The sequence below is a fragment of the Helicoverpa zea genome, chromosome 21 (genome assembly GCF_022581195.2).
Source record: "Helicoverpa zea isolate HzStark_Cry1AcR chromosome 21, ilHelZeax1.1, whole genome shotgun sequence".
Lineage (NCBI taxonomy): Eukaryota > Metazoa > Arthropoda > Insecta > Lepidoptera > Noctuidae > Helicoverpa > Helicoverpa zea.
In genome coordinates, this window is record NC_061472.1 from 436,145 (window position 1) to 453,978 (window position 17,834).

At 37.7% G+C, this 17,834-nt stretch overlaps 3 protein-coding genes across 5 annotated transcripts; 1 reads left to right on the forward strand and 2 right to left on the reverse strand.

Moving 5' to 3' along the window:
• Positions 1–163: 163 nt before the first annotated feature.
• LOC124640858 (protein jagunal) lies at positions 164–5,901 on the reverse strand. 2 transcript variants are annotated; one of them, XM_047178794.1, is made up of 5 exons: positions 5,664–5,901; positions 4,435–4,576; positions 3,783–4,016; positions 1,606–3,130; positions 164–639 (listed from the first exon to the last, which is right to left on the reverse strand). In XM_047178794.1, the coding sequence occupies exons 1-4, from the start codon at positions 5,750–5,752 to the stop codon at positions 2,999–3,001; spliced, it is 597 nt and encodes a 198-aa protein (XP_047034750.1). In that variant the 5' UTR covers positions 5,753–5,901; the 3' UTR covers positions 164–639; positions 1,606–2,998. The 2 variants fall into 2 exon arrangements, with proteins under 2 accessions (XP_047034750.1, XP_047034749.1); XM_047178793.1 differs by lacking the exon at positions 164–639 and having other exon boundaries at positions 1,841–3,130; positions 3,777–4,016.
• Positions 5,902–7,327: 1,426 nt separating this feature from the next.
• Positions 7,328–11,366, forward strand: LOC124640887 (outer membrane protein H.8-like). 2 transcript variants are annotated; one of them, XM_047178842.1, is made up of 3 exons: positions 7,328–7,581; positions 10,317–10,433; positions 11,149–11,366. In XM_047178842.1, the coding sequence occupies exons 1-3, from the start codon at positions 7,567–7,569 to the stop codon at positions 11,266–11,268; spliced, it is 252 nt and encodes an 83-aa protein (XP_047034798.1). In that variant the 5' UTR covers positions 7,328–7,566; the 3' UTR covers positions 11,269–11,366. The 2 variants fall into 2 exon arrangements, with proteins under 2 accessions (XP_047034798.1, XP_047034797.1); XM_047178841.1 differs by lacking the exon at positions 7,328–7,581 and adding an exon at positions 8,895–9,040.
• Positions 11,367–12,351: 985 nt separating this feature from the next.
• LOC124640892 lies at positions 12,352–16,570 on the reverse strand. Its single transcript, XM_047178852.1, has 8 exons — positions 16,336–16,570; positions 15,786–16,034; positions 15,441–15,560; positions 14,851–15,014; positions 14,329–14,447; positions 13,490–13,607; positions 12,996–13,138; positions 12,352–12,516 (listed from the first exon to the last, which is right to left on the reverse strand). Exons 1-8 carry the CDS (start codon positions 16,443–16,445, stop codon positions 12,382–12,384), a joined length of 1,158 nt encoding a protein of 385 aa, XP_047034808.1. The 5' UTR covers positions 16,446–16,570; the 3' UTR covers positions 12,352–12,381.
• Positions 16,571–17,834: the final 1,264 nt, after the last annotated feature.

Genomic DNA, 17,834 nt, shown 5'->3' on the forward strand with positions numbered 1-17,834 from the left:
TATGTCAAAAATACTACATCAAATTAGCGTGAAAAAGTTTTACTTGTGGGATGACGGCAGATAGAAGTGTGAAAGAAATAAACATGCTGCGCCGACCCAAATAAAATTAGGATGAAGATAGAAGGGCTGTAATGATGCCTTACCGTGAAAAGATACACAATAATTTTACAAAATGTTTTATTATTAAAAAACAAATAGACCAAGGGAAAACTTTGAAAACAAACAAACACTTAAATCTATTATAAATTGAACTGAAACGTAATAATATTGTTTATTTACATCCTTACACTTTTATACATTGTGTCTGGTAGGCCGATTGTCGATACTTTGCGTTTAAAATTAATCTTTAGTAATGTAAGGGCCACAAAAATCTCTTTTCGAGAAAAAATCGTAATCAATAATTTACGTATAAAAGAATGTTATATTTTGATTAATTGTCGTGCCATAATTATTGGTGCCGTTGATAACAGAAGATAATCTCCCATTAATTTTATCTGACAAGACGTAATGCATTTTAAACGCAAAGTTCAAGACTATTAATAATTTAGAATATGCATATTATATGGTAACATTCGTTTAAATATTTTATTTAAAAAAAAAAACTCATTCTATCGTGGCACCTCAATTGTCTACCATCTTATACTTCGGCCGTTCAGAGAATGCGTTCCTGACACCTATCAGTTAGTCACGACTAGTGATGGGCACAACATAACACTGAGTTCGTTACCGTTCCTTCAAAATGAACCGCCGCATTATTTTAAGATTATTTTCGTTTTAAATTGGCGGAATCATTTGTTTTATATTTTAGTTATTTAAGTGGAAACCAAAAAAAGGTAATATTCATATAATAAAATTGTTTTATTTATTCTTTGTTACAAGTACATTGAATTGAATGTGCGAACAGAATATTAATCAGACTCCGATTTGCTTGAGGAGGTGGTGTCTTCATCATCATCTTCGCCTACATGTATAATTATATTATTATCAATAACAGAATCAATCCTGATATCTCGGTCTAACAAAAGCCGGGTAATCAAATAAAAACAGATCGAAAACACTTGAAAAACGTGGTCTATGCGCACGAAACGACAACGGACGACTGTTTTAGCGTCACAAAATGGCGGCCCATAACGCCATTTGGGGTTACCATTTTTAATCTAAGTATAAAAATGCGGTTTGGTCATAGTTTTATTTTTATATTTCATAAACGTTATAATTAAGTCTTATAGTCCATTATTTTCCAATTCTTAAAAAGAAAATCAAAACGTATTATTTTATATTATAACTGTATAAGAACAGATTACGATACTTGCCTGTTATTTTTAGCACAGCACTACAAAATATAAACCGCTGACATAACCTTGTAATAGCGCAGTATAGATTTAGAAAAATATTGTTTACCAAGTTATTTGACACTCAGTTTGGCACAAAATTATAACATTCATTGATTATTGATATAATAATGTTGTTTTAATGCTCCTCAATTGTTAAAACGGTAAACAACCAGCAAAAATATTTTTATCGTAACTGCAACGCCATTGCAAAGTTACGTCGTCAGTTCAATCGCGACGTGTCAGGAACGCATTCTCTGAATGGCCGAACTATAGTTATAAAATAATATTGTAACTAATAAATAACGTCGCTTCACACTTACTCTTAGCATAAGTAACTTTGTTTAAAACTATGTAAAATTCAACTATGTATTCAGTCAAATTTTTGCACTACTTTTATTTAGCTTTTTACCCGCCATCTTGATAAAAGCCGCCATTTTGAATACACCAAACGGTTCGTTTAATTTCAAATTACGTTCTAGAATCTAGAACATCAATGTAAGTATTTATTTACAGTGCTGAGTATGTTAAATATGGATTGAAAAATATATTTTCGACTGGATTACACTTAATTTTCTGTTGCATTTATATTCTACTATTATTATTGGGGCGTTAAAACACAACCATACAAAAATTGAGTAAAACCCAGTCGTCATCAAAATGTCATTTGCGCTTCAAATCTATGACTATAAAAAAACTACCAAATATCTAAAATAGACATTGAATTACATTTTCTTTCCTTAAATACTTAATACATTGCACAATTGTTATTGCGTTAAATGAAATGCTGCGTTGAAAAATGCATCACTTTGTTGGATTTTGATCAATTTATCACAAAGTAACTTTTTCAACGTATATTTCACAAAATTATCTACTTGGATGACATAATAAGCCCATATTATGTCGTGTATTTATATAATGTTATGTTAATGAAATAAATTATTTATTTATTGAAAACACGAGCGCGTTCAAACGTCAATCTATCTAAACAATAGGCTATTGTCTTTTAATGATAACCAATTTAAAAGTATTTAAGTACATTTCCATATCGGAACACAAATGTGTAGTGTAGTTTTATCGAATATATTATCTAAATACAGGTGAACAGAATAAATACTACAAAAAATAACTTGTCGAAGTAAAATATAGTCAAAGGCTTAAATTATTTAGAGTATTATAAATGGACGGCCAAAAATCATTCAAATGTCGAGTAGATTACGACATTTTTAATTTTACGGCAATTTAGTTGAATGTTTTAGCTACATGGGTCCATAATATTAGATTCTCTCCAGGAATCACAATAACAACCACTAGGTATTACGTGATAATAATAATAACAGGTCTTGTCCAGCACTTTATTACTTGTCTGAAGTTAGCTATTATTGACTTCATGATAGTCAAAATGCACTAAAGCACATGCTCGAGGCGTCAAATGGCCAACTTCAAATAAGCAATATTAACCAACAAGAACATCAACATAATATTTTTGTGCTATAAAAACGTCAAATGATCTACAACAAGTTTAACCCCAGTTTGTCATGTAACAAATCCTTCTAAAATTCAGTTCTTAACAATATAACTATTTCGGTTTCACCTCACAACTATTTCCATAGACGCTGACATTCACTTGGGCAGTGGTCAGAGGAAAGCGGACCTGTCTGTGGAGTCTAGTCGGCTTTCCTCAGCGCCCCCCTGGCACGCCACGCCTTCAGCAGGTTGTAGGAGAAGTACAGCTGGAAGAAGTGGATCTGCGATGCCAGCAGCACGAACGCGTACCACAGGAGACCGTAGGGGTAGCCCTGGAAAGTAGAAACATAAAATAAACTTTGATAACAATTTATTGTGTTTGTATGTGTAGCTAACTTCTTTGACAGTTTTAATAGTAAATAAAAGTCTTTCCTCCCCACCCAGAGACATTTAATGGTTACTTAAGCCATCCCTTAGTGAAGGATTTGTATGACATTCCGTCACTAAGGAGTTACTTAAGTAATCATTAAATATCTGTGAGTGGGGAGGTTTGTCATTCTTATAATAAGTAAATGGGCCAAAAATATTTTCATCATATATAGGAATTATAATTAAGCAGATATTTTAAGCAGATTGCCATCCCATCGAGCGCAGAGTAAAGAAATAGTGAGTGCGCTTGTGTCCAAGTAAATACTTGTGCACTATAATCTGTCCTGCGCAGTTGGCTTATCTCACTACATATGAATAGCCGCCTTAACCGATAATCGGCTAGGAGGACATCAATCATCATCAATTTATAAAAACTTTAGCATCCATGTTAAAAAGCAAACACATTGACAATATCAGTTTTAGCATTTAACTGGAATCTCAATTCTCAATAAAAAATAATTTTGCACATTTTTAAAGGTGCAAACTCCATTAAGCAACATAATAAGCCACACATAAAAAACCAATCACTAACTAAAAAATCCAACTTACACCTACCTGCCAGAGCTCAATGTCCACCTCACTGCTGTCATCCTCATCCTCGTCCATCGTCAGATACCTCCACACATCCCCACAGTAGTATAACACACAGTACAGTAACGGACCGAAGCCTAGCGCTGTGATGCCGTATATGTACCGTCTGAGCTGACGGATGTTGTTACGTTTGATCGCTGATAGACCCAGGAACGAGAGAAGCAGGGATAGGCACCATATGTATTCCCACCAGAGGGGCTGGAATTTAGGGAAAGAATTATAAGTTTTTAGTATGCACAAATGTACAGTAGGTAAGTATAATATTGAAGATGCAGATTGAAAGTTGTTCTTGCCAAAAAGGATTTTAATTACTGAATGGAAATGAATCTCCTGACATAGCCAATCTTGTTTCGCTAAAAAAATATGAATTTATTTGTTCACCATTATCACTCATTGATTTCCAAAGAACCACTGGGTGCAGGCTGCTTCCAACCAAGGAAGCAGCCTGCACCCAGTGCCTACTCATGATCTTTATCATATTGTTTGGTTAATCTCTTTGGTGGTCATATTTAAATGTTTATGTAATAAATAATCACTCAATAATTGAGCTCCGTGTGGATGTTTTAACATCACATCAACTACACTTATAAGGTAAATAGTAATAGTTAATGGTTACCTGTGGAATCTGCAGTTCTTCAATCTCCAGTATGAATATGTCGAGTTTGTCCAGTATGTCTGCGGAGAGCTTGGCCAGCATCACCAGGAACATGATGTGGTGGAAGAACACGCAATACTTCAGACGAGACTTGTTTAGAGCACTGGAAAATATTACAATTGCCTTTTAGTTTTATCCTTAATTATATTGCAGTCTCAAAATATTTCTGGCTTTTTATGCTTTCAAGGTAATTTTAATTGTTGTTTTAACTGTTGAGCTGTAGTATGGTTCAGAGATAGTGTGGTGCTTCACCAATAACTAAGTCATATTTTATCTGGACATCTTGGTTAATGGTATGAAGCTATTAGTAAAAGCTAGTCCTTTATATTAATAATGGTTTATGTATTTGGTCACCATATAGGTTGATTTGAAGATTTGTCTGTATGGGAAATGGTTTTTTAACCATTGATTTTGGCTGTTCAGTTAAATGTAGATGTAAAACCACAAAGTTTGATAAATGCTCATATTTTCCTGAAAAATAGTTATGGAGTTTAGATGGTTAATAAAAAAATTAATATATCTTCTTCTCTTTAATTAACTCAGATTTACATTTTAAAGTTATGACTGTCAGAAAATACCCAATAACCATAAGTTACACTGATTGAAACATTAATCTTACTTTATGGCCACTGTAAAATTTCTCCTTAGTTTTTGGCTAATGTTATTAGGAAATGGAAGCTGTAAAATTTAATGAGGCAGCTGCATAGTTGCACAACCTTCTGTATGTTTTGAAGGGTAACTACCTACCTACTTTCTCTACTTACATACAGAATGCTAATTGACACATCAGATGGTTCCATATGGTAATTCTTGATAGAGAAAATTGAGTACAATAAGCTTATCGTTATCAGATATAGGATAGATATAACATAAGCAGTGTTTAAAACTAAGAAACTTGCAATGTTTTGATTTGACTGAGGGAACATGAAGAGTTGAATTATCTCCAATTTTTGTTATTATTCCACATGGCAAGATAAACATACGAGTTATTTATATGTAATTGACTAATGTGCGAGCCTTTTCAAATAATTGGCGCGAAACATAATTCGCTATCGACTGCTTTTGTCTAAAAATAATTTGACGGAACTTGGTCGAAAAAATATATCAACTGCAGATCAAGCTTACATTCGACACACAATTAAATTCTTCCGTACGGCCTTAAATACTTGTAAATAAGCCAAATTACGTACCTAATCTGATATTGTGCTGCTATTTTCTCTCTGTGTTCGAAATCGGCACCGTTCGTACCAGTCACCATAACACCACCACGCGAAGCCATTTTTCTAACTAAAATATATTACAAACAAACAAAACTAATACTTTTTATCGATCGCAGATCACTCAAATGACATCATTCAGAATAATCCTGGCAAAGATTTTTCTTTTCGATCAATTCATTTTTCCCATCTGCCAAACGAGAGCCAACGAAATGCCTAGGGACACGAAAAAAGTATCGATGCTTTGTGGTATCGAGTACATTCCAGTTCGATACCGATACTTTTGTACTCGATACTTTGCAGTCGATACTTTTACTCAATAAGTACTTTTTCCCAGGTATCGTATCGAATGAAGAATTTAATTTAACAGCGCTTTCTAGCTCACTCGTTGAAATTTTTTAAGACACTCTGTCTTAAAAAAAGAAACGACATTTGATTTCTGGAGCCACCATAAGAAGTTGGCACACACTAAAAAACAGAATAATAAAGCAAGTTCTTCATCACAGCCTGAAATGAAGGATGAATTAAGCTACTACTTATCAGCACAGGTTTCGCCACTTTCAGTAGATCCCTTAAAACAATGGGAAGATATGAAAGTAGTTTTCCCAAAATTATATTAATTGGCACGAGAATGAATATATATCAATCACTGCGACGTCAGTACCTTCAGAACGATTCATCTCTTATCTCTTATCTCCAAAAAGGCTCAACAAACTTCTATTTTTAAGTGACTCTACGGAGGAGGAATGGGAACTTTAATCTACTACGCGGGTGAAACCGTGGGACACTGCTAGTTTTTAGTATACCTCACCTTAATATTGTTTCCTTTTGCTACATTTTCGATTTGTTTCATTCATTCTATTTTCCATTTTTCTATTATTCTATTAAATTTGTGTAGGTACAAATACCATTTGTTTTTATGTCCTGCTGAACTGAAGTAAAACTGACATTATTTACTAACTGATATTGACCTAGCAAATTTTGATCTAAAAAGTACTCGATACCTTGAAGTATCGATACTTTTATTTCGATACTTTAATGAGTACGATACTTTGTTATCGATTCTACTCATGAGTACGGTATCGATACTTTTGCTTCGATACCGTGTCCCTAGAAATGCCAGAAATGCCAACGTCTCAAGGTTTTCATCTACGTTCCGAATGTCACAATAGTCACTCTTCAATAACGAAGCTTCATGCACTAATAATAGTGCAGGTTTTTTTTAGTCAGCATATCTAAATTATAACAATTTCCCCTTTCATATACAAAATGAATAATATATTGGGATATTGAAAAGCTAAATTTTCGTAACTCGTATGCTATGATGTGAACGGAACGTAGACTGACAGTATGTACATTCGGATACACGCACCATACGCAGCGACAAATTGTTTCTACTTTTTATATTTGCTTAATTATTTCAGTTTTTTAAGTAAATCTACTAAAAGTATACATGAAAATTTTAAAAATTAACATCAACATCAACAACACAATTGTAAAACATTCAATAGCCTTATAAATTAAATTAAATATTATTTAGCTAATTCAATATAATTTATTGAAACTGTTTTGAACACTTATTGAATTACATTAAACTAACACTTATTGCGCTTACGCCATACGCGCTTATAGTCCGTTACTGCATCCATGGGGTCTATGTTATTTATACTACCATGCCTAAAAACAGAGATAACTTCCTGTAAAAAAGCAATATTAGAACAAAATTAACAAATAAAATAAACAATAGTAAGACATCATTTAATTAGTAGAAACTGCAACATTATCTTTCAAGAGCACGCCTAACCTAAGAAGACGCCGATGATCTTGGAGCTAGTTCCATTAATGAATTAACCAAGAAATTACAAGTCAGGTAGCCATGAAATTGATAAAGGTAAAATTAAAACACGTGTAAGATTGTCGTACATCTAATCACTATGGTGTGCATGGAAAAATCTTAAGTTTTCATTGATTTGTAGGATGGCTATTATTATTTTAAAATATGGATAAATTAAACCTGCATTCTTCTAACGTGTCTCCTCGGAAGATAGGTACCTACTACACGTTACCTTTCATGTTATTGTTTAAAATATAATGACTTGCATAATGGAATGTCTAATATAAATAGGTTTATATTATACTAAAGCGACCAGCAATTTTTATGTACTTAGTCCGGTAGAAAACTCGAAGTGTGTCAAACTAGCTACTTTCCCGCTGTTTCACCCGCATCACGGGGGAACTACTGCCTGTTCTGTTACAGCCTTTTTATCGTCCCACTGCTGGGCATAGGCCTCCTCTCACACAGAGAAGGATTGAGCATTGATACTGCAGCCTATACCGATATAAAATATTGCCTAAGTTACTTGCTAAGAGCGTAGCTCCTCAACAGTAAAAGAATTTTCCATATTGGTTCAATTGTTTCCGAGCCTTGAGGGTACAAACCAACAAACAAGAAGCAAAAAAAAAAATTCTATTACATTAGTAAAGAAGACCTTGGCTAAGTCTCTAACAATAAAGTAATGAATGATCAATACTCAATACTCAATAACTTTATTGCATACCATAATGATCATCTATGACATGATGAAGTCCTGCGTGAGTCCCGGTCATCAAGTCCGGGCTAATAATAATAACAACTTACCATTTGTTTGAAGCCAGAAAATCTGGCAGGTGCATAATAGTTAAGTTGGGAGAAAGGCAACATATATAGGATATAACTTATAGGTACTTAATACCCCTAGATGCAAATGCAATTCATCCTACTATAGTGCCAAACCAAAGCTCGCATCGCATCATGAATCGGATCAATTAGACCAGAGCTGTGAGTTTGTTCCAGAGCAACTGTGGTCCTGGAATCCAAAAGTCGTCAGAAGTGTGTAACAATATGCAATGGGAACATATTCTTAGTTAGGACACTCCATTTATCATTAAATACGATAGGAAAGGATGCTTGTGATTAACCAGTTAACTCTAATTACAAGATTGGAAGAGCAAGCAACGTCCAAGAGTGCCAAAAAAATATCCCTAAAAGTCTCCGAAACTAAGGAATCATGGAGGCCTTTCACTGCCACGTCATGGCTAAAGCAATATTGAACATGAACGCGCGGCAAATTAGAAACAAGCACATAAAACGATAGCGATTTTAATTGTTCCGCCAAGCTTTGTTTTATAAACAGAGCTCATTATTGAACGAATCATAATAGTTATTTTGGTTACAATCTTCCCGGCGATTACGCGGCCACTGTTATAAATTAAAGCCGTACACTTTTCAAGTTTTATTGACATAAAGTTGGACGCTTGTGAATATGAAGGTTCTAGTGGCTGTCGCTTTGTTCGCCTTCGTGGCAGTACAGGTAGGATTTATTCAGTCCTTAATTGTTTTAATAGTTTGTGTTCGGACAGAAATCATCAGGTTTTTGAAAATTTTACCTCGTTGCGTTCTCCAAAAAACATCAAGTGCATCGAATCTTAGTGAATTTGCAGATCAGGGGGAAATAATGTGTTCCGTTCGTAGATTTAGGATCCCACTAGTATAATCTAATCACCTTTATTTCCATAGGAATAGGCAGTTGTATTGTACCTATCCATCCCATTAAACTAATTTAGGCGTTGATCGTATCTAATTCGAAATTTATTTAAAGTATTGTCACCTTAGTTTTTTCCGTAACTTGGACCACATTCTCGAAATTAAATTAATCTATAAAGTAAAGAATAGAATTCGTATTTAACCGTTTTAATTAATAAGTATTTGATGGTCTTCTTGTGTAGGAAAGCTGCAGTTTCCCTGCAAATGCAGCATCCGCCGAAGATTGGCCCTCAAGGATCGTATATTTATAATCAGTAGAATCAAGTGTAATTTATATATAAATTTCATTAGTTTAGTTAAGGTTTAAGCGAATATTTCTGCTGCCGCAATGCACAGGCAAAACAATAATTTCGTTCTTGCCATTCTTACCAATATTCATGAGACCGCTTCAAAAATTTCCACCCAATTAAAAATAAATCAACCCCAAAAAAACTAAGAAATGTAGGTATCTAAGTATATTTGAATCTAAATTGCCCCTTTCTGTTTGCGGACCAATTCAACAGACCCAGGGTCTAAATGAACTCGAAACTGGTTACAATAACGAGGCTTTAGCTGAAGTACTTTCGGGGGGCAAGCTAGGGGCTACAGAAGTGAGTACCAAAGGAACTATTCCTGGTTGTACTTCAGGCTGAAACCCTCTAAACGAGTCCTCAGCCTGCCATCTTGGGTTGGGTCATCTCATTTTCTGTCGAGTGTCAAATCTCACTTCAATTCTAGAGAACCTAGCTGGTGACTTTTGGTGAATTTTGATCCCATTGGGTTGATTCTCAACAATTTTAAACCGAACTGTCCTTTCCTCATATTTTATCCGCGAAACTTGATCCCTCTACTCTCTTAGTAGATTTTACAAAAAATTACATAGGTACCTAATACTACCGACACATCTCAAGGAGAACCTATTCTTGTTTGTTAGTATCAAAGTGTGTTTTTAACGTCACTCCTCGAGATTCTGATATTCGAAACCAGACGTCTGCGGGGCTTCAAGGAACCTACTAGGCGTGTACACGCAAGAACACCCGCAATAACATCATGTATTATTACAGATGAGCCACGGTGCGCCCGCGCCGGAGGAGGAGAAGAAGGAAGATCCTGCAGCCGTGTCCTCCCCTGCAGCAGCCCCCGCCGAAGCCACCTCTGAAGCGGCCGCTGCAGCCGCTGAGGTTAGTTTCAACACAATTTAAAAACATTTAAACTACTGCCCAATAGATACGTTGGTCTAGCTGTCGCAAGCACGTTACGGCTGCTGTGCACGAGGTCTCGCCTTCAAATCCCGGGTCGGGCCGCTTTGTGGGTTAAGAAACTTACACAAAGCAGCCCGGAGCTTGGAAGTTGGTGATTGATACATCGGATCGTGTCGTGTCGGATTACCGTCCCATTGGACTATGAAAGTGAAGGAATAGTGAGTGCACCTGTGTCTGCGCAATTGCTTGTGTATTATAATATGTCCTGCGCAGTTGGCTTATCTCCATATGTGAGAACAGACACCGTAGCAATTAATCGGCTAGGAGGTCATCATCATCATCATCACTATGACACATCATACTCATCACACAAGCAGTTACGCAAACATCAAATATTGCGGAAGCCCTTTATTTATTAGTCTAGGGATGAGCTAATGCTGTTCAGGCAAGTGATGAGCAGAGACGAACCTGTATCACAAAAAGGTCTGAACTTTCGAATGAACTCCACACTATAGCCACTTAACAAATGCATAAGATACTCCCCAAAAGGGTACCTACAATAAATACGATCATCCATAAGACACATGATTACCCCCAATTACCATACCTTATCACCTCATCTCACCTCAGACACAGTACAAGCACCACACAAACAATTAAGTAAAATTATGGTAAAAAGTATTTCCCCTTCCAGGTTAAGTCTGAAGCGCCGAGTTCGGACGCACCAGCTGCCCCCGCAGCCGTGGCCGCCGCCGCCGCCCCAGCAGCTCCGGCCGCCGAAACCCCGGCGCCCGCAGAGGAAAAGAAGGCCTAGTTTTGTATTAGCGTAACACCGAGGACAGGGTGCGAATGTAACAAACCGTACGTCCGTAACGTATTGTGATCTTTGTAAAATAAACACTTGGAAGTAAATGTGTTTGTGATTGAGATTTTCTTACTTTTATGTGTCTGAATCGAAAGACCAGATATTATCTTCATCTTCTAAACTTTTAAAACTAGCAAGATTCTTGGCTACCAGTCACTGATGTATAGAATGCATCACCCTCTTGAAAATATCCCTTTAAGAGGGTTTTGAAGTTCTTTAAGAAGGATACACCATTTAAAAAGAAGTGTCAGTGTGGAAGACCATTCTCAAATTCATCTTACAAGTAACATTCGCTGGTCCTATTTCTTTATACTAGGTATATTTACCCTTTTTACAACATAATCCTCCGTACCATGACAACCAGCTTACACTCGGTTGCCAGGATGTCTTATAAGTAATTAATCTTATTTAATCTAGGGCAGAGGCAAGTTTGTAAGCAATACCTTCCTTCACCTAGCAATAACAATGGGTCGGAACAAAGGACTAATACTACATAACACTAATTAAAGCAACATGTGTCATGCTTGTCGCAAGGTTAATCAAAGAACATAAATTCACATTTCATGCTCAGTTAATTTCTACACCAGAAAATCACTTAATTCGCTGTACGACTGTACAATCTCCGTAATTCAATTGGTAATTTACAAGCCTATCTAAAGATAAGGATTTCAATTAATTGTTGGAATTCTCAATTAACTGCAACATGCATTTTTTCTGAATTTCTCCTTAGGAACAAAAATTTACTTGCGACGTCACTATTATTTCACGAACTATTGAGTGATCGACAGGTATATACCGTCGTTGATATGCTCCCTTATGTACTGCCCCTATCTATACTCTCTTATGTACTCCTCTACACTCTTTTATGAACTCCCTTATTTAGCTTCTCTCCTAAATACTCCCTTTTTCTACTCCCCCTATCTTCCCCCAAGTTCTACCCCTATGTATTCTTCGTAACAACATTTTCTTAGAGGGACCCAGGTCAAAATGATGGAAAACACCAACAAATACTGTAAATGAAAGCAGCAACCATCCGATACATAAATATTTATTGTCAGACAGTCAGTTAGTGGTGAAGAACAGTATATCTCTGACGCTGCCTCCGGAGGGGAGTTCCAGAGGCGTGAGCGCGACTGCGCCGGCGCTGCCGACTCTGTAGCGTGATGTGCTCTCTGTTCCTTGGATATATAGGGTAACCTGATTGGAGAAAAAGCTGTTAGATCAAACAATTCCAGCTATAACTGGTTCTAGCTGTACATGTCAACATCTAAGGTTTGATATTAAAGATATTTAAAATCAGGTGGCCAAAGTAGCAAGTTTAGTGCAACTATATTGGCAAATTGTGATGTCCGAATTTACCAGAAACTAGGTAATAACCGCTATATCTACAGTGTTCTCAAGGCGATTCAATGAAAATATCTTGCAGTACCTACTACCTATTAATTGAGTAAGTACATGGCAATGGTATGAAACTAAAATCCATATATGAGAAGTAGTCAGAAGGCAGGTAGACGAAGGTGCTCATTTGCAATCTTTTAACTATTTGCTCTCCTAACTTAAACAAGGATTGTCTTCCTTATACATATAGAACTAGCTTCTGCCATCGGTTTCACCCACATCCCGTGGGAACAAGATGCTTATAACCACGAAAGCTTGACTAGCTACGATGAGGTTACCTGTGGCGGCGGTGCGTGTCGGCTGGGCTCGCCAGACAGCGGCACGGAGCGCGGCTCCCGGCGGCGGCGCTTGGAGGGCCGGCGCGGTCCCTCGTGCCTCTTACGCGCGCCCGAACCGCCCGAAGCACCAGTTGTTCCGGACTCTGCACCCCACTAGATTGGCTATACTTCCCCTTTACGGTAAATGCTACCCTAATGTGCTAGACTGAAGGTCGTTGCAGGCCGGGATGGGAAATTCATGATGGCCAAAAGTAGAAGTTTTTGGCTGAAGATTGAACACTCTCTTTCGAAGGATAGGATGTTGCCAATGGTTGCTGGGGAGTTTGTTGCGCCACTTTTTCTTCCCATCAAAAACACATAGAAAGTGGTGAAGGGTGGGCGTTATGCGGCCCATCTTTTGTAAAATTTCTGACGTTCGAAAACTGCTGTTTTGCAGCCAAGTTGAAATAAAAAAAAAATTAAGACCAGAAATCACCAACTAGCAATATACAAACCATCATTGTCATGTGTCTCGGGCGGAGGGAGTGGAGTTGGCAGAGGCGCGGCGCGGGACAGTGCTGCCTGTTTGCTATCCACCAGACGGACCAGGCACTCTAACGCTGCTTGTTTGTTCTACGCAATAGAGGTCATTTTCAGCATGCTCAACATCTAAAATACTTATGCAATAGGCTTAGCAAGATGACGCAGAAAGGTATTTTCTCTCTCCACTCTCGTAAAGAAATCTACCTACTCAACTCTGAGCTAGGTCTACGATTCACGTTCGACTCGGATCGACTGAGATCCAATCCCGACTCGATTACGATTGAAGCGTATGTGGCATTCCGCTATTTTTTCTTTGAAATAAACGTTTTTATCCTTTTCTGACATTCAATATTGAATCATTTTGTCTGCAAATGATTTACGATTGCAAAATGATTGTACAGCAAACTACCGTATAGACCAAAATCACCAAAATATCAGACCAATCGCAAACGAATCGAATGTCATTCGAATACGATTGGTCTTTTATTAGTAGCAGAATGCCCGATATGGTTAAAACTGCTATTGCGATCATATTGCGATTCGATTTCTATTCTATTTTGACATTATTAACTTAGGAGAATCGGGCCCCTGTTTGTAACTTGGGTTACGGAGAATTCTAAAATTCGCTATGTCTTGTTTTTAACAATTCTTCAATTGGTGTTTGCTTTGTTGCCATAAACATGCCAAATTCTATTAAAATATTTGTCATTCAAGCCTCAATTTCCAAAGCCTGACAGTCCTTGGAAGTAGCAGGACAATACTTGACAATTCATAGTTTTTGGGAAGGAACATAAGGTCCTATAAAACTAACCTTTATTTCATCAAGCAGAGGCTCGAAGGCTGCCGGGTCGGTGGAGTCCTTGAGCGCCTCCCAGCTCTTGAAGAGTTTCCTGTCGGACAGGCGCACCGTGCTCTCTAGCTCCCGCACCTCTGCGATATGTAGCTCACTTAACTTTGGAAGGATAGTGAATTATGGACTGTTATGGGCAAGGCCAAGTTATCGGAACACAATCAATGATGGCGATGGGTTCGAATGGAAGTCCTCCCCAACTTGGTAGGATGTGCCCAGTCACCGCGCTGTGCTGGCGTGTTGGTTGGAAACCAGTATAATATAATTGGATAGTTGTAGCTCACTACAATAATTTACTATCCCATTTGGTGCTGTGGTCAAATAATTGTACCTTATACCTAAATGACAAACAAAGCAAAAACGTTTTAAGACAATTAAATGTTATCAAGGTGATGTTTTGATTACCTCAACCTCAAATCGGAACAGATGCACTAAAATTGGTGTACCTACTATACCTAAGCTTATCCACATGTGTAAACTAACCAGATTCCCTCAGACTAGCGAGATGCGACACGAGATGCTTCTTGTGCGCGCGCACAGCACGGCGCTGCGCCCGCGCGCGCGCCACCACCTCGCGCGCGTTGCGTGCTTCTGCTGCCAGCGCGGCTACCTCACGCGCTTCTTGTTCTAGCCGCCGTTCTAGTTCACTGGGATTTGAAGGACAAGGTGGGATCAGTCTACTAAGACCCAAATTCACTGACAACAAAAATGTCCGTTTTTCTAAAGACAGCTGTTAACTTTAAAAAAATACAACACAACTGACGTTAATGTTTTGGATGAACTTGGGCCTAAGAGTAAGTAGGTTGACACCGATGATATACTTATCACTATCAATCAAGGTACAGGACTCAGGACCTCTAATGAGCAGTCTCACTAGACGGTGAAGACATAGCGTTTGACCTAACATAGGTACTGTCTACATCTTTTTGAAAGTAACAACTTCAAGTACTTACGCTAACACTGCGTATTGCGTAATTAGAGCTATGTAACAGCACTAGGTACTAGTTCATTTTCAAGATATCTCTTTTCCCCTCCAAAGAGTAGACGACTATGTGGCATGTCAGTTTATTCACCTTGGGTATTCTCCAGTGACTTTTGCGTATGACTGTATATTTCTTATCACTTCAACCAAGTGATGCAGTTGATCACAGAACTCAGGCAGCTGTTCTGGTGTTAAATATTGTCCGCCATATCTGTAACGGAAAATGCCGGCAGGAAAGTCAAGTTTTCTAAAAGGTTAACTATCTCTTTCTTGCTCTTAAGACTGGATCTGACGGAAAATCCGTTAATCATCGTTGGTCTCACGACGCAAATTCGAATTCTAGTGGTTTTCGCCAATTCTTTTCAACCTATCTTTAGGTATTTATCACTGACTGAAATCCCAAAGAGCCCCATAACGAAAAGTTGACAGGTCCTACCTCAAATCAATGTTAGCACCGAACTGGTCATCATCGATAGCTGATGAGGCGTTCTGTGAGGGTTGGCAGCAGACCTGCGGCTCCTCGGCCAGGTCTTCGTCCTCATTGGTGGTGCTGCAGCCTGTACTCTCGCTCATGCTGGACACGTGAAGGGCTTCGTTAGTCGACGGCTTTATATTAAAGTAAAAAACGCTGTTGGATCCGCCGCGTGCCGACGAAGCGTAGTGTTGAACCTCTTTGGAGTCGTTGCTGCGAATGTGCGCTTAACGTTAACATTTGGATAGACGAAGAGATGTCTTATCATTATTTTAAGTAACTATGCAGTACCTACTACCTATGTAGAATTGTAGGTACTAAAGCCTCGTTTTGATAAAGCAGTGACAAGTTAAAAATTAAGTGGTAGGCACCATTGTTTTGAGCAGATATTTGCTAGAGCCTCGGGCTAGTAAGTGGGAAGGCAGCTGCCATAGTCTTCTGCAAGAATTCCTAATGAACTCAAGCACATTTCACTGATTTTTTACCAAGATTATGTGAAGGAGGCAGTACTTACACGGTAGAAGTGAGTGAGTATCGTTTGTCCAGAGTATACTTGTGGTGGTCACCTCGCAGTTTCCCGAGCAATCTGCTGAGCAGCCGCGATTGTCGCCCCCCGCCCTCCATGCCGCGCCTTCGGGCCCGAGTGTTACACTGCCACTACAACTCACACGTATACAATAAGATCTCACTGTTACCTATTTTAGGTACTTTCTTAGTGTCCATTCGTATTTGCATATAGGCGCGAATAAAATGACTTATTGCTCAACAAGTTTCGAGCCAGACGACAGACCCAGAGTAGAGAAACATCCAAAAATATTAACGCAAGTAATTTGGTACTGTGTGCATGCATGTCTATATCATAGATACAGGCAGGCAGTACATACACCATCTTATCTTCGTAATTATTTTAGGCAGAGGAAAGAAATCCGTAAGCTTTTTCAGTAAGCAGGTACTTCAAACCCCCTAGTTATAACTACAAGTTTTTTTTCTTAAAATTACTTACATATTGGATCGTTATGCAGTTTGAAAATATAGAAGTTTTAAATGTATGTTATTGGTTACAGAATATGCCATGTTTCGAAATATTATTTCATATTTTATTTATAAAATGTTAACATTTTGACTGGTGCATGTTGTCTGACGGCGAAGCGCCCATTGTTATTTTATTTTTAAATCGTAAGACAAAGGATGATTCAACCATAGATATATAAATACGAAATAGGTTTTGATACTTAATCAACATCATTCGTGCCTTTTTCCCAATTTTATTGGGGGTGGGTCTCCGACCGTGTCTCTCTTATATTCTCCTTCATCTGACACCTTAAATTGATGTTTCATTATGAGTTTATGCCACCATTGGGGTACCCACGACCTATTCCGTAGCCCTGTTGCGAGTGGCCTATGGATAGGTCAAGCTTATTGTAGTCTCTTGGGAATACTAAGCATTCAACTAACTCACTGGAGTGATCATCCGAATTAAAATACTTATCATAGATCATTCTACTTCTATGTGTATCATACAGAGCGTTTGGCTAACATATAGTTGGTTTATGATGATAATATCATACAGAGAGAATACTTATATGGAGAATCCATACTCAGTAAAGGAGCGTTGAATTTTAACTATGCAGATCGTCAGTACCTATTACCAGATCATAATATCTAGAAAGGAGATGGCCAAATTTTCATAGTAAAAAAACCCAGAATCGACAGCAACGAAAGGGGTACCAATGGGTTCATTATGATAGACCTTTGATGGTACCAAAAAATCCAGTCTGAAATCCATGGGGTATAGGAGCTATATCATATTTTCACAAAATAGGTTATGTTGAATTTATGTTGATTTTTAAGATCATTTACATCAAGGCACATAAAAAACAAGGTATACTAACATTATACAAGCCAATATTAATATCTCCATAGTTACAGACTTTGCCTGGAGATTAAAAGATCTTGATTTTGACCCCTACCCATTGCACTATTGACATGAACCACTCCAGAAAAGATTAAACA

Excerpts from the sequence above, each read along its gene's own strand:
- LOC124640892 (XM_047178852.1), bottom strand. The coding sequence starts at position 16,445 with ATGGAGGGCGGGGGGCGACAATCGCGGCTGCTCAGCAGATTGCTCGGG. Across the intron at positions 15,015-15,440 it reads GTCACTGGAGAATACCCAAG|TGAACTAGAACGGCGGCTAG; the intron begins GTGAATAAACTG and ends TTCAAATCCCAG. Across the intron at positions 12,517-12,995 it reads GACACGCACCGCCGCCACAG|GTTACCCTATATATCCAAGG; the intron begins GTAACCTCATCG and ends TTCTCCAATCAG.
- LOC124640858 (XM_047178793.1), bottom strand. The coding sequence starts at position 5,752 with ATGGCTTCGCGTGGTGGTGTTATGGTGACTGGTACGAACGGTGCCGAT. Across the intron at positions 4,017-4,434 it reads AAGAACTGCAGATTCCACAG|CCCCTCTGGTGGGAATACAT; the intron begins GTAACCATTAAC and ends CCTAAATTCCAG. Across the intron at positions 3,131-3,776 it reads TTGAGCTCTGGCAGGTAGGT|GGCTACCCCTACGGTCTCCT; the intron begins GTAAGTTGGATT and ends TCTACTTTCCAG.
- LOC124640887 (XM_047178841.1), top strand. The coding sequence starts at position 8,993 with ATGAAGGTTCTAGTGGCTGTCGCTTTGTTCGCCTTCGTGGCAGTACAG. Across the intron at positions 9,041-10,316 it reads TCGCCTTCGTGGCAGTACAG|ATGAGCCACGGTGCGCCCGC; the intron begins GTAGGATTTATT and ends GTATTATTACAG. Across the intron at positions 10,434-11,148 it reads CGGCCGCTGCAGCCGCTGAG|GTTAAGTCTGAAGCGCCGAG; the intron begins GTTAGTTTCAAC and ends TTCCCCTTCCAG.